Below are 12727 nucleotides of genomic sequence, written 5' to 3'. Positions count from 1 at the left end.
CTCAAAGTCGAGCCCAGAGACCACAAAAAAAAAAAAAACTTAAAATGCTGTGCTACTGTACATGCTTATGTCAATGGTTTGTAAGCCTGCTGGAGAATGATATCAGTATTCACCATAACCAATATGACTGGAAACTAGGCAGTGTCAGACCCCTTGGGTTTTTGCCCTTTAAAGAAAGACCTGGATACTGTGCGGCTTCTTGTTAGTAATTAAAGATGAGGCCATTTTTTAAGATTTCATTTTTATTATTATTATTATTTTCACATTGCTTTAAACAAAGATACAATCCATTACATACTGATTTTTACAAGAAAATATTTTCATGGTTCTCCGTCTTTTACTGCAGGTACAGTCACTAAACATCATCAGGTTTGCATTACTGCTGTCACTGGAGTGCAGTCTGAAACACGGCTTAGTAAAATCTGAGACAATCGTAGCATTCCTTGTTTTTGGCAGTGCAAAATAAAGCAAAAGAATGTTTTACATTTACAACTTACATGTGCAAGGCCATTTTAGTAGAATGTTCAACACTAAACATTAAAAGACATATCTTAGTAGATAATGAAGTACTATTGGGCATTTGTGTATGCATACAACCTGTGCTTTGTTAAATTGTACAAACAGTAAACATGGCCACCAGTTCAGATCAATGATAAAGTAGGTTTCATGCCCTATCTGTTTTGGCAGGACTTCAATTCACCACACACAAAAATATAAAAACATAAATGCCAAGCACCGCCCTAACAAAACCAGTTGAGCTACGCGGGTGCATTAATGTGCACTGTGACCTTTGTCAGTGCTGACTGAGTGGAGTTCTTGTTCTCAAAATGTAAATAGTTAGGGAAGCCTTCAATGGATTTTTTGAATGTATCCATTATTACTATTATATTAAATGAGAAGGAGTGGACAAGTCCTCTTGTAATCTGTGATTAACAATCTGCTGTCTTCCTTTAACATAAATCCTTCATTTTGAGGGTCAGAAGCAGAGCTTTATTTTTTTCACAGTAAACAAAATGACTTATTTCATGGTCTAAAAATAGATATTTCAAGATAGTTCACAATTAAACATAATATTTATTAAAGCAGAAACAAATTGTGTCACATTTAACATTGACCATTTTCTCTAAAGCTGTTATACAACAAATGTTCCTAAATATTTAAAGGCTTACCTGAAAAACAGGAAATGCTAAACTGTAGAGTATTTAATTTTTTATGTCCACCTTTTAAAGACATTCTGTTTTCACCATCAGTGAAATATCAAACAAATAAAACCATAAATACAAGTAAAAATAACAACAAACATGTGATAAGTCCTCGATTTTTATTGAACCGAGCGATCTTTAGCAGAAATATTTCCGATATTTGATGTAGCTGGTGTCTTTTTCGTTGAAGACATTTTAAAGAAATCGTGCAGCTCTAAGCAATGTGTTTTCAATCATTTACCGGAAGCAAACTAAACTGGCTGCCAAGTTCCTAAATGCAGTTAACACATAGTGTGTCAATAAGGCAAATGTTTGCTGTATTTATTTTTAAGCAATAAAAAAATATTTAGATTTAAACTATTCTTTCAGAAATGCAAATTTTCAGGGGGAACTACATATTACACAGCAATGGGTACATTTCCTGGAAAGCATGAAATCTGTGACAGCCATTAAAAAAAATACAGCCTTGGGCATAAGACAGACAAAAAGCAAAATGCCCAATGACTTTAAGAACACTTCATTGAAAAGCAGGTTTTGATTTTACAATGAAAGGAAAAACATGACTGTTTTTGTTGCATTGCTGTTTATAAATACACATACTCTATAGAGTTCTGATATCATTATTGTCTTGTACATTTGTTTCACTTTTTTTTTAGCAATATATTCCTAAAATGTATCCCAAGGATACATATTGTTTTGCATTATAAATTCAAAAACAATTTTTTTTTTGCAATATAATATAAAGAATGTGCTGCCATAAGGCTCCATAATTCAATAATGGAGTTATGTGTTGAAAGATTACATAACCGCCAGCCACATTTAAATGTTTCCAAGGAGTTGTATTTTAATTCTGCCCAAAACTAATTCTCAATTAAAAACCCACACATTATTAATATGGTTTGGTGAAATAAAGCACTGTTAATGGTTTGGTATGATATAAACAGCATTTATTTTTTGTTTTCTCCATATATTTGTATTGGGCCTCCTTCAGGTCTGGGTTGCGTGCATTGCTGAGACCAATAATGCAAAACCGAAGCAGGCAAACACAATCTTATTCCTAAATGGTCTGTTTTCTATCGGTTTCTGTAATTGCTGCAACAGATGCTGAGCTGCAAATGCAGCTAACATGTTGTAAAACTACTTTAAAGTAATAAGTTTAAAATCGACTAAATATAGTATTTGCAATGTTTTATTTAAAGAATGATCTTAACCAATGTCTTCTGCTTGTTGTTTAGATTCACTTTGCATCACTTTCCGGTTCAGTGATCAAGTGACTGCTTTACATTTTTAAAGCACTCCTTTGGACTCAGTAGACCTCTCAGAATCATGTCTTCTCTACATAAGGTACACCAGAGTGTAACCACTAACCTGTCCCCCTGCAACGCTCTGGTCCTATTCGATATGAGCAATGTCTTCTATTGCTTCCATTTTTCATTACACTCTTGAAACATATTTCTAAAAAGTTTTAGCTCAGCATGGTTCATAGAAATATCCTGTGCTATAAAGACCATTACAAGATGGTCTTTAGTAGTGAACAGTGCAGCGTATTAGAAGTAGAAGGACAGTTGTTGCCTATTAAGTAGAAAACACATCAGTTGGATAAAATAATTGAACATTGTATATATTACAAAACCATAGGATTAAAGTGACCTGGGCCATCTGTTTCCAAACATTTCTTTTTGGGGAGCACCATGAAGTAGACACCTATGGAACAATATTAACATTTACCATGGTTCAGATCTGACCGTTTTAACAGAAAGCAGGGGCATGTGAAGATTTACTATGCTTAAAGTGTAGTTTTGATTTTGTTTTTAATTAAAGTAGTAACTAAGGATGTCAGGTGTGCCATTGACTGGAGAAAATGTAATACACAGGGTTGTGAACGGGAGCGCATACATTTATCAGCCTTCTGTGCATTCAGATGACTGCATTAAAATGTGCTAATATTTGCTGGGTTGCACATTGGATTAGTTATGGTATGTAAATGGATTTCAATCTGACGGAGTCCTGGATTACAGCTGTAGGTGGACAGGTTAGATAACAAAAGAACCAGAAAACCATAACAAGCCTTTTAAAGATGCCAGAGACTGTGGACATTGTGGAGACCCCAGCCTTCTTGAGGACGACTTTACTGCGGCAAGGTTTGGCACGTGGCACATTGGCACATTGTTTTTGCAGCATAGACATGCCAGCACTACAGCTGTCTGTGCTGTAAATGCTCATAAGATAAAAGACAGACACTCATTTTCAGCGCCATCTCTTTGTCCCTCTAGGAGTTCACTAAAGTTATAAAACAAAAATTAAGTTACCTCATCCGGAAAGTATTGAACTTGTTGTGCAAGTGTGCGCAATCTCCATCAGAAGATGTCTTGCATTAAGTCAGCAGTGATTGAAGGCAGGTTATGTTGTTTTTGTTTTTGTCTTTACATTCATTGTTTGGGTGCATGCTTTGTTACAGACTGCAGTGTATGAGTTCCAAGGCTCAGCCCAGGTTTGCGTCATGAGTTTCTGGAATGTGTGTTGAAGATGTAGAACTCTGTGACCCAAGGCCACTCAGATAGCCAGTGCTATAACACAGTAGCTTCTTCTATGGCTTCAACCCATCTGCAAAATAACAAAATAAATTAGGTAAGAATTGGGAGACAAAAACAGGAAAAGGAAATGGCAATAATTTGAAGAAAATGGATATGTGATTGCAAACCGCAGTTATAAAATAAATTAGTACTGTATATTTAGCCTGCTGTATTGTGGCAGAATATATCACAGTGTAAATAAAGACCAGGGACTTGTGTGAACGGCATAATGCTAATGAAAGTTCAGTCATTACACTCTGAAGTCTGTAATTATTAAACTCTACGAATGATTTCAATATGTTTTGATGAGTTGTGAATGTCGTGTGAACAGCTAGTTTCAACAGTTACAGTATGAAAGGTATGTTGGGGCAGCAGTGTGGAGTAGTGGTTAGAGCTCTGGACTCTTGACCAGAGGGTCGTGGGTTCAATCCCAGGTGGGGACACTGCTGCTGTACCCTTGAGCAAGGTACTTTACCTAGATTGCTCCAGTAAAAACCCAACTGTATAAATGGGTAATTGTATGTAAAAAAATAAGGTGATATCTTGTAACAATTGTAAGTCGCCCTGGATAAGGGCGTCAGCTAAGAAATAAATAATAATAATAATAATAATAATAATAATAATAATAATAATAATAATAATAATAATGTTGCTGTTGTTGTTACCTCTGTGCTGTGTATGCGTCCTCCGACTGGAAGGTATAATAGAGAGTTTTCTTGTGGTAGAGCTGAAACACCAAGGCTGGCTCCATACCTCCCTCCACTTTCCCTGGCAGCTTCACTGTAAACCCCAGGAGAGGTAAGCTTTCAGTTGCAACTTTGTCCTGCAAGGTAGATAGATGTTAGCATATTCCCTTCACTGTATCACCCCTTCATGTGTCTTCTCTCAGGTACTGTAGACTGTAAAACAGAGATGGGCTACTTACAGTACACGATCCTGACAAGAGTAGCTGGGGTATTATTCAATTAAAGGCCCTGCCTTTGTAGCATAAAAATTATAAAGCCAAGCTGAGAAGCGATAATATTCCAGATGTCCTTCAAACAACAATAACTTGCTACAGCTCTGAAATACCAGTCATTGTAACTAATGTGTTCTTCTTGTTTAGAAGCACTTGTATCATTTCCTGCTTCAGTCATCACATCCTGTTGACTACAAAAAAGTTTAACACACTCCTGTAACCCCAAAAGGACTCAAATATTTATTCTCTCTCGGTTCGGTTGGTACACCAGACTAGAACCATTAATATGACCTCCTGCAACACTCAACTCTATAAAACACAGTGGAAGACAGAAATGAATACAAACAAACTGAACACTGCAGTCACAAATATAGATACTGGATTGTTCCTTCACTGTAAATATTTGTCAAGTGCCAGTGGGAACAGGAAGAAAGTTGCTGGTATAATGAAATTCAAAAGCCTCAAACGCAGAGCTGTACAAACACAGGCGGTTCTGAGCATATGCTTGTGTTTGCAACCATTTGAGATAAATATGGCCCATAATGTAAACTTGAAATACCTGGCAAACTATTTTTGCTAAATGGTTAGTTACAAAACAATACACAAATAAAAATATAAATAAAAAACAACAACATCACAATCGTATCATATAAGTTTGAAACCTTATTGAGTTGGAGTTACCTACATTATAAGAACATGAGAACATTTACAAATGAGATGGGGCCATTTGGATTATCCAAGCTTGTCTGGTTCTGTGACAAAGATCGAATGAGTACCGTACCGTGAATAAGCCGTGAGTGTTCTGTGTCTGTGTATTAACACTGTGTGTCTTGTGTGTTATTTGTCACAGAAGATTACTGAGCACGATCCGGAGCTGCAGCCGCAGGCCAGCAAAAAACCCGGACTTCACCACTCACCTTTCACTACCAACTGTCTTTGTGTTTGCACCTTTTAGCACTTGAATCACGCACTGTCTTTTGTGTTCGTGTTTAGTGTGGGTGTCGGAACGGGACTTTGGGGTTGCGGGTCAAACCCGCGGGATTATAAATTAGAAGTGATACACGCCGCTGTATCACTTCCAGCACTATTATTATTTACAGGTTTTGCCTTGAGGCTCTGGACATTTACAAAAATAAATAAACACCCTTGCACCTGTACTAACGTCTGTCTGTGTAATTATTCTGCACTGCACTCACCTGCACGTCATTACCACTTTGCCACAGGTTCCTAGAAATTGATTGATCTAGGCTGAATAGATGACGTTTTCCTGTCAATCTCAGTTCATTATAAGACAGGTCTGTAATATGTGGATAAAAGGAGACTGTATGACCCCTACCTCACTGGTTGTATAAGTGTACAGCACTTTGTCTTTGATGACAAACCATAGATTTTTCCAGTGCCTCTTGTTCCTCTTACAGCGGCGAAGGGGGCCATTCATTGAGGAACCCTCTGCAGACGCTGCAACCTAAAACAAGAACGGAGATCTTTATTGACAGCTTCAATTACAATACTGGAGCTCTAGCTGTAGTAGCAAATAAACACCACTAGGTGTAATTTTACACGCTTTAACCTTATCATATATCTCATAACAGGCCCTATTCACAGAACTTTAAGAAATGAATTGCCTGAAGATTACCTAAAACATCTTTGCTTATTAACTTTTTAACATAATAAATAAATAAAAAAGATTGATTTTGAATTACTGCCAAACAATAATTGATTTTGATCGATAGTATTAGTCTTGTGGGTTAAGGAATTAATTAATTTCATCAGTTGATTCAGTACTTTTTATTTAGGTAAATAAACTAGGAAACTTTTTGCAGAGTCTCTAAGCAATGTTGACTGGGGTTCTCAAGTCCCATTCATAGATTAGTTGCTCTGACATTTCTCCTGTGGCATGATTTCTAACTGATTTTAACCCGCCCCCCGCCCAGCAGCCAGGTAAAGCAAGTAGTAGCAAAGCAATGCCTTTCCAAGTGCAGAAGCACTATAAGCTTCACTGATCTGAATACAAATTCAATAAAGCAAATTTTGAACTATACAGGAGCCTCGCACTGGTTTGTAAAGTGATAACTATGAACAGAGGGCTTTGGAAAGGGCGTTTGTCCTCACCTGTGACAGCGCAGAGGGGTTTTTCCTCTGTTTCCACAGTGCTGTGGGGTGGATGCTCTGGAAGACAGCTGATAAGGGCCGTCCTGAGGATCTGGACAGTAAGTTATCGCCTGGTGTTGGGCACTCCACCCCTGTGGAGGAGATACAAGCCAAATTTATGAACATTCCTGGGTTACATGACTCCATTCAATACCGGTCTTGTCAGACATTATTAGAGAACCATTCTTAGGGTTATAATGACAAATAGATAACCCACCCGGTCGTTCTGTGTACAGTTTATATGTACAGTTGACTCTGGCTCTTACAGTAAGAGAGTGTCTTCTCGTCTCACACTTTGGGTTTTCTTCTTGCTCATCCAAAGTGCTCATGAGAAGACTCTTACCATAAGAGACAGAACTGAACATTTTAGCATACACAGTAGCCCTTTGATTAAACCCTTAGACTACATCTCCCAAATGCTACCGGCAAAACAGGTTCTCACGAATCCAAACGGCTCACAATTCCAGACAGCTATAAACGTCCATTCCTTTGGTGACCAGAATGTATTTGTAAGCATATCAGGAATGCAGGGCACTTTTTTTGTTATTTGTAAGTACCTCTTTTCTTCAGCTCCGTGTAACACTGGTCACATACTTTGGCGAGCCTGTCCTTGAGGTACTTGAGTGGACACTTATTCCTGGAACAGCTCCGGCACACAATCTGCAGGAGGTTCAAAAGAGCAAAAAAGAAATAAATGAGGGCCCTCTTTATGTTGCTTTTTTGCAAACCACAGAAAGCTAACTACCATCTAGTAAAGATCCACATTGGATTGCAATATACTGGTGGTACAGTACAAACACAATTATTTATAAACATGCAGTGCATTTACACAAACAAAACACAACAAAAGTTTTCGGAAAACTGAGAAGTACTGCCAATTTCAGATGATGTTCTGAAAACTCTCATCAATTGTAAATAATGCAATGCTCCCTCTGGAATCCCCAGCGACGTCAAGGGACTCTGCACAGCCAGGACAGGAACCTGCGCTCCCCTGACTGCATGACTCCCATGCACACCTCGCGGCCGTGCTTCTACCAGGTAAGCCGCTCAGGGACCCCTCCGAAATTGTAAACTTTTATTTTCTAGTTTTCAGAAAACTTCTTTTCGATGCACTGCCTTGCATGCAAAGAGGAACTTATTCAGCCAGCTACAAAGTGTGCATATATGTACAATAACCTTAAGATCACTTGAACCTTGCACCAGCCTCCAGTAGAAATAGGGTTTAGGCAAGAACAGAAGGGACTGCGAGTGGAGAGAAAAAGCAGGCAAGAAAAAAGAAGGTATCATTTCAGGATTTGGGCAGCTATGCATTACCAGACCCAGAACAATAAGAGACATATTACTGAGTGATAATATAGTCTGATTAATATGTTCATTTATATAGTCTATGTTTATTAAAAAAAAGTTTTTAATGTTGAGTAGTGTGGTGTCTACTAATCTGGCAGCATTTGGCCACTGCAAAGAAAAAAATAAACAGGAATTGGAATGAATAGAAATCATTAAGAAATACAGGAGACATGCCATCAATGTAAACAACAAAAATTGCAATGTATACTGAAGTTTTACCATTACAAAATGTTTGCCTGTTTTTTCTTATAACTTTTGATACCATGGACAAGATGTTTTTTCTAAAAATACAAATTGAATGAAGACCTCTTTAAAGCAAGGTCATTTAGAAAAATAAATCTGAATTTAATAACTTGAATCAAATCAGAAACAACCACACCATTTTGTATGTTTTATTACATATTATAATGAAGAATATCGTTACAGCATGACAGTGTAAACAATGGTCCCTATTCTCAAAGCTTTCACTTATTAGTTATTTAAAGACCTGTTTAAGTTCCTGTAAATGAAGTTGTTTTTGAACTGTAGAGATGACTGTTAATGAAACCAGCAGTCTAAAATAAGTCATGTATAATTCTTTGTGAATATGGTCAGTCTGTATTAAATAACAGAATACAAACACTAGCGTTGCTTTTTGTTTAACTTTTTACTTTCAATTGTTTCTTTTCAAGCATTGTATCTTTAAGAGAATTCAAATTGTCTATGTGTACATACAACCCACATATTCCCATCTACTGTAGGCATCTACTGTGAAGTGGGTGGATTTATAGCGTTATAATCATTGAGGTCAAACAGTGCTTTGAAAAATGAGACTAAACCAATAAAACCACTCTAAAAAGTTGAAAAAGGTTTCATGAACTGCAAACTTGATTAAATTAATTAAAATCAGCTTCAAAAACATTTCTTAACCCATTAAGTACCAAATCAGAACACAAGCTGTATTTATGTAACTCATGTAGATTCAACTTTTGCGGTTACCTAAATTAGAGTAAGTTATCCTAACAATACAGTTAAAGAGAAAACTAAAATAACAGGCAGATGCCAGTTAACATTACAAAGCAGCCTGTTCTAAAATGAGGACAATTGCAAACAATGGGTTACAACAGTCTTCAAAGTTCTGTGAATTGGGACCGATGTGTGGCTTAAATATTTAAACCTGTAAGCATATATATTTATTTCAATACATGAAAATAGTACTATGCAATCAACACCCTCTCAGAACTCAACAGCGCATTTGGTAGATATAGCAAAAGACATTCTCAAAAGACTGGCAGCGTGATGAATATGTAAGTGAGCTGATTCTTGACCGTACCTTTCCACAGGCATGGCAGTGATGACGGCGGAGGGTGAGGCTGAAATCAGAGGCACAGTTCATGCACATCATCACATGGGAAACAGGCACCAGCGTGGGGGGCTTTTCACCCAGGCACATCCACAGCTTCTCTCGGGCCTGGAAACAGAGGGGCAATATTATTCACTGGACAGGGGCAGAGGCTGTGTGTGTGAATGAGAGAACGAGGTGCGCTGTGTAAGATCGCAGGGAAGCCACCACTGGAGCTTGGAAGTGAGCTTTGCTTCCCCGATGGGGAACTCAAAGAAGAAAGGTAAGAAAGGACAGGGGTCTACCCAGACTCATTGGGGACTGGCTCGCTGGGGTGAGACTGCCGCTGCCTGGCCTCCATGGATGGAAGTGAGCTTGACCTCCCCTAAAGGGAGAACCTAGTGCAAGAGAAGAAGGAAAGCCAGAGGTCTCCCCCAGACAGTACAGGTAAGCCAAGAATTTAGCACAGAAATGGAGAGCTTCCTTTAACCTACAGTAGTACCAGCTATCATGTTTTAAAATTAAAATACACGTGTGCTTGTGACAGGATGACTGGGCGGTGACGTCACGGCAGAAGCAGGGACAGGAAAAACACCGACACCAGGAACTGCAGTTTTAAAGTAAGACGCGGCTGGCCGTCGTTTTTATTAAGCAAAACAAAAATAAATAAAATATTTAAACAAAAACACACTGTGCTCACAGAGCAAAAATAAATAAGTAAACAAAAATAATCACAAACACAAAATATATAACACACAGGTCAGGCTGGGCAGATTGCCTTCACTGTTCCTATGTCTTTTAAATAAAGTTTCGTTTTTTTTTTCTCACGCTCCTCTCGCTTCGCTCCGCTCGCTCTCTCCTCTCTAACAACCACCTCGAGCTGGAGAGCTGCAGGCTTTTTATATTCAGGTGACCATCTCCCGATTAGCAACAAAATGAATGGCCACCTTCTGCACGAGTTTACTAAAATACTGTGTGGATGGGGCTTCCCATCCACGCTACTAAATAATAACAAACAAACGGCTACGCCGTCACATCTATAAACAAAACAATAACTAAATATACGGCGCTCGCCGACATCTATACATTTAACAAATACCAAAATAATAATAATAATAATAATAATAATAATAATAATAATAATAATAATCAAATACAAAATAACACAGGGGCGGAGGGGGACCCCGTTCTAAAAATAAATAAACAAAACAATGTACAGGGCACCTCGCCCTGTTACAGTGCTATATTATGTGTTTCTTTTAAAACTGCACATTGGACATGCTTATGGAATTATTTTGTTAGCTACAATTACTTGAATATCACATTTACTTCAAAACAATACTTTCCATTGTGTAAACAGGTAAATCAAAATATCAATTTGAGCTCAGTATTACGACACAGCCGTTGTCAATGCCCACTATTAGCATAACAGTCCACGCATGACCATAACTCATATTTTACTTAACCAAGTTTACATTTTAATTCTCTGGGAGATAGCTCGGGTACGGAGATGGTCTGTCGTCAGGAGAGGATTCAGGTAGCTTGTCTCACTCGCACTAATGAGTGCCTGTGTTATATACCCTACCTAATTGCATGTGTGTGAAGCTCAACTTTATAAAGCCTGCATGCTCTGTGCTTATCCACATGTCATTAATGTATAGCAGAACATAGCCTCACCTTCTTTATTAGGGGCTTCTGTATTGTTTGACAAAAAGCCCACATACATGGGAAAGCATTTACCTCACTGCTGCTTGGACTGGCTTGGCCTCTTGAATGATCTGCAACAGCTCTGCTGAGCACATGGTACCAGTCCTCTCTTTCACTGCAAGAGCTGAGAGACAAATAAACAGGGTCTAAACATCCCGGGAATCAAAGATTCACTTCCAGTTAGTACGCTGTAGATGGAAAGACTGGGGTTTACATCACTGTACACTGGCTTCAAAATAGGACTCTCTCACTTTAAATCCAACGACATGATGTAGCAATACTAAGCCTTTACAGCTTCAAGCGTGATAAAAGAAATTAAAACGCGCCATCTTGTGGTGCAAAATATTACAATATAAAGGTTTTTTTTTTTACAATGCTGTCAAATTAGTCATGATGAAGAACTGTAAGAACTGCCTTACTGATTTATGAAGTTAGGTACAATTTGGTGAATTACATTTTATAAGCCCACAATGCTGCAATTTCAAAATGTTAAATGGTACTTAAGAGTAACTGTAGTTTTTAGTCATTTACTAATTTTTGACACTTTCCAAGCTCAATGTATACCCTTATAAAAGATTATTGCATGATAATTGTTCAGTTTTCCCATGTTTTTCACCCAGTTATACTACCAGTTGAGTTCTATTGGATTTTCATAAACTCCACTGAACAAAACAGTTTGGAAGGCAAGCCAAAATGTCTTAATAAACAGAAATGAAAGACACACACTGGATGATTTGAGACATCATTGCACTTTTTTCTACAATTGGCTCCAGCATTGCATTAACATCAATGGTCACCAGTAGGTAATATATTAAACTGGAAGAGCTGTCCTGTGTGTGCAGCGAGTATCAAGAAGATATCTTGAATGCTTTGAAAGATCTCACCTCTCACACGTGGCCCCTTTTCAGTGCTTGTTTTCATCCATCACAGGCACCTCCCATTATAGGACCATAACTTATAAAATAATAAGAGAGCTGAGAGCTAATATTTTGGGATTCTGCCTAAAACACCTCCAGGCACGTCCATATGCGATATCAAAATAATCTGACAGAGTGAGGTGGGCACCGTTGGTCCATTTGATGTGGAATGACCCACATATGAATCAAATGAATATAGTGCTGCTGTATGTGATTTTGTCACAAGAGGGCACACTTACACCAATTATTTACAAAAGTACACAAACAACAAAAGACTTTGTAGTGGCCTGGACACGGAAATTAGGGAGTTTCTGTAGGGTTAAATCTTTGCTTCTATTGTTTGTTTGTTTTTCTTACTGCAAATTAACATAAAAGAAAGAACAGTGTTTTACATTATATTATTTGAAATCAAATATGTATGATTTGGTGATTGAAACTGATTGAAATTATTAGTAGGAGACAAACACTGACCAGAAACTGGAAATCAGTTACAATTGGGCTACAACAGGCTCACTATCGACAAAATAGTTTAACACTGGCTAATTTATAAT

The 12727-nt window shown here is 37.8% G+C and overlaps 1 protein-coding gene across 5 annotated transcripts in view; it reads right to left on the bottom strand.

Moving 5' to 3' along the window:
• Window positions 1-230: 230 nt before the first annotated feature.
• The window catches only part of LOC117963453 (FYVE, RhoGEF and PH domain-containing protein 5-like), a 75932-nt gene continuing 63435 nt past the window's right edge, over window positions 231-12727 (bottom strand). For 3 of the 5 annotated variants that reach the window (XM_058999834.1, XM_058999835.1, XM_058999838.1), the window contains exons 15-22: window positions 11293-11383; window positions 9544-9681; window positions 8061-8126; window positions 7442-7544; window positions 6846-6976; window positions 6070-6198; window positions 4441-4598; window positions 231-3806 (exon numbers count right to left, since the gene is read on the bottom strand). In XM_058999834.1, coding sequence (XP_058855817.1) covers window positions 3770-3806; window positions 4441-4598; window positions 6070-6198; window positions 6846-6976; window positions 7442-7544; window positions 8061-8126; window positions 9544-9681; window positions 11293-11383 — 853 coding nt within the window. In that variant the 3' untranslated portion in view covers window positions 231-3769. The remainder of the gene's footprint in view (window positions 3807-4440; window positions 4599-6069; window positions 6199-6845; window positions 6977-7441; window positions 7545-8060; window positions 8127-9543; window positions 9682-11292; window positions 11384-12727) is intronic. The other 2 variants (XM_058999836.1, XM_058999837.1) reach the window with 1 other exon arrangement.

Source organism: Acipenser ruthenus, chromosome 25, assembly GCF_902713425.1.
Source record: "Acipenser ruthenus chromosome 25, fAciRut3.2 maternal haplotype, whole genome shotgun sequence".
Taxonomy (NCBI): Eukaryota; Metazoa; Chordata; class Actinopteri; order Acipenseriformes; family Acipenseridae; genus Acipenser; species Acipenser ruthenus.
The sequence above is the reverse complement of the archived record's forward strand: the minus strand, read 5'-3'. Positions and strand labels throughout refer to the sequence as shown.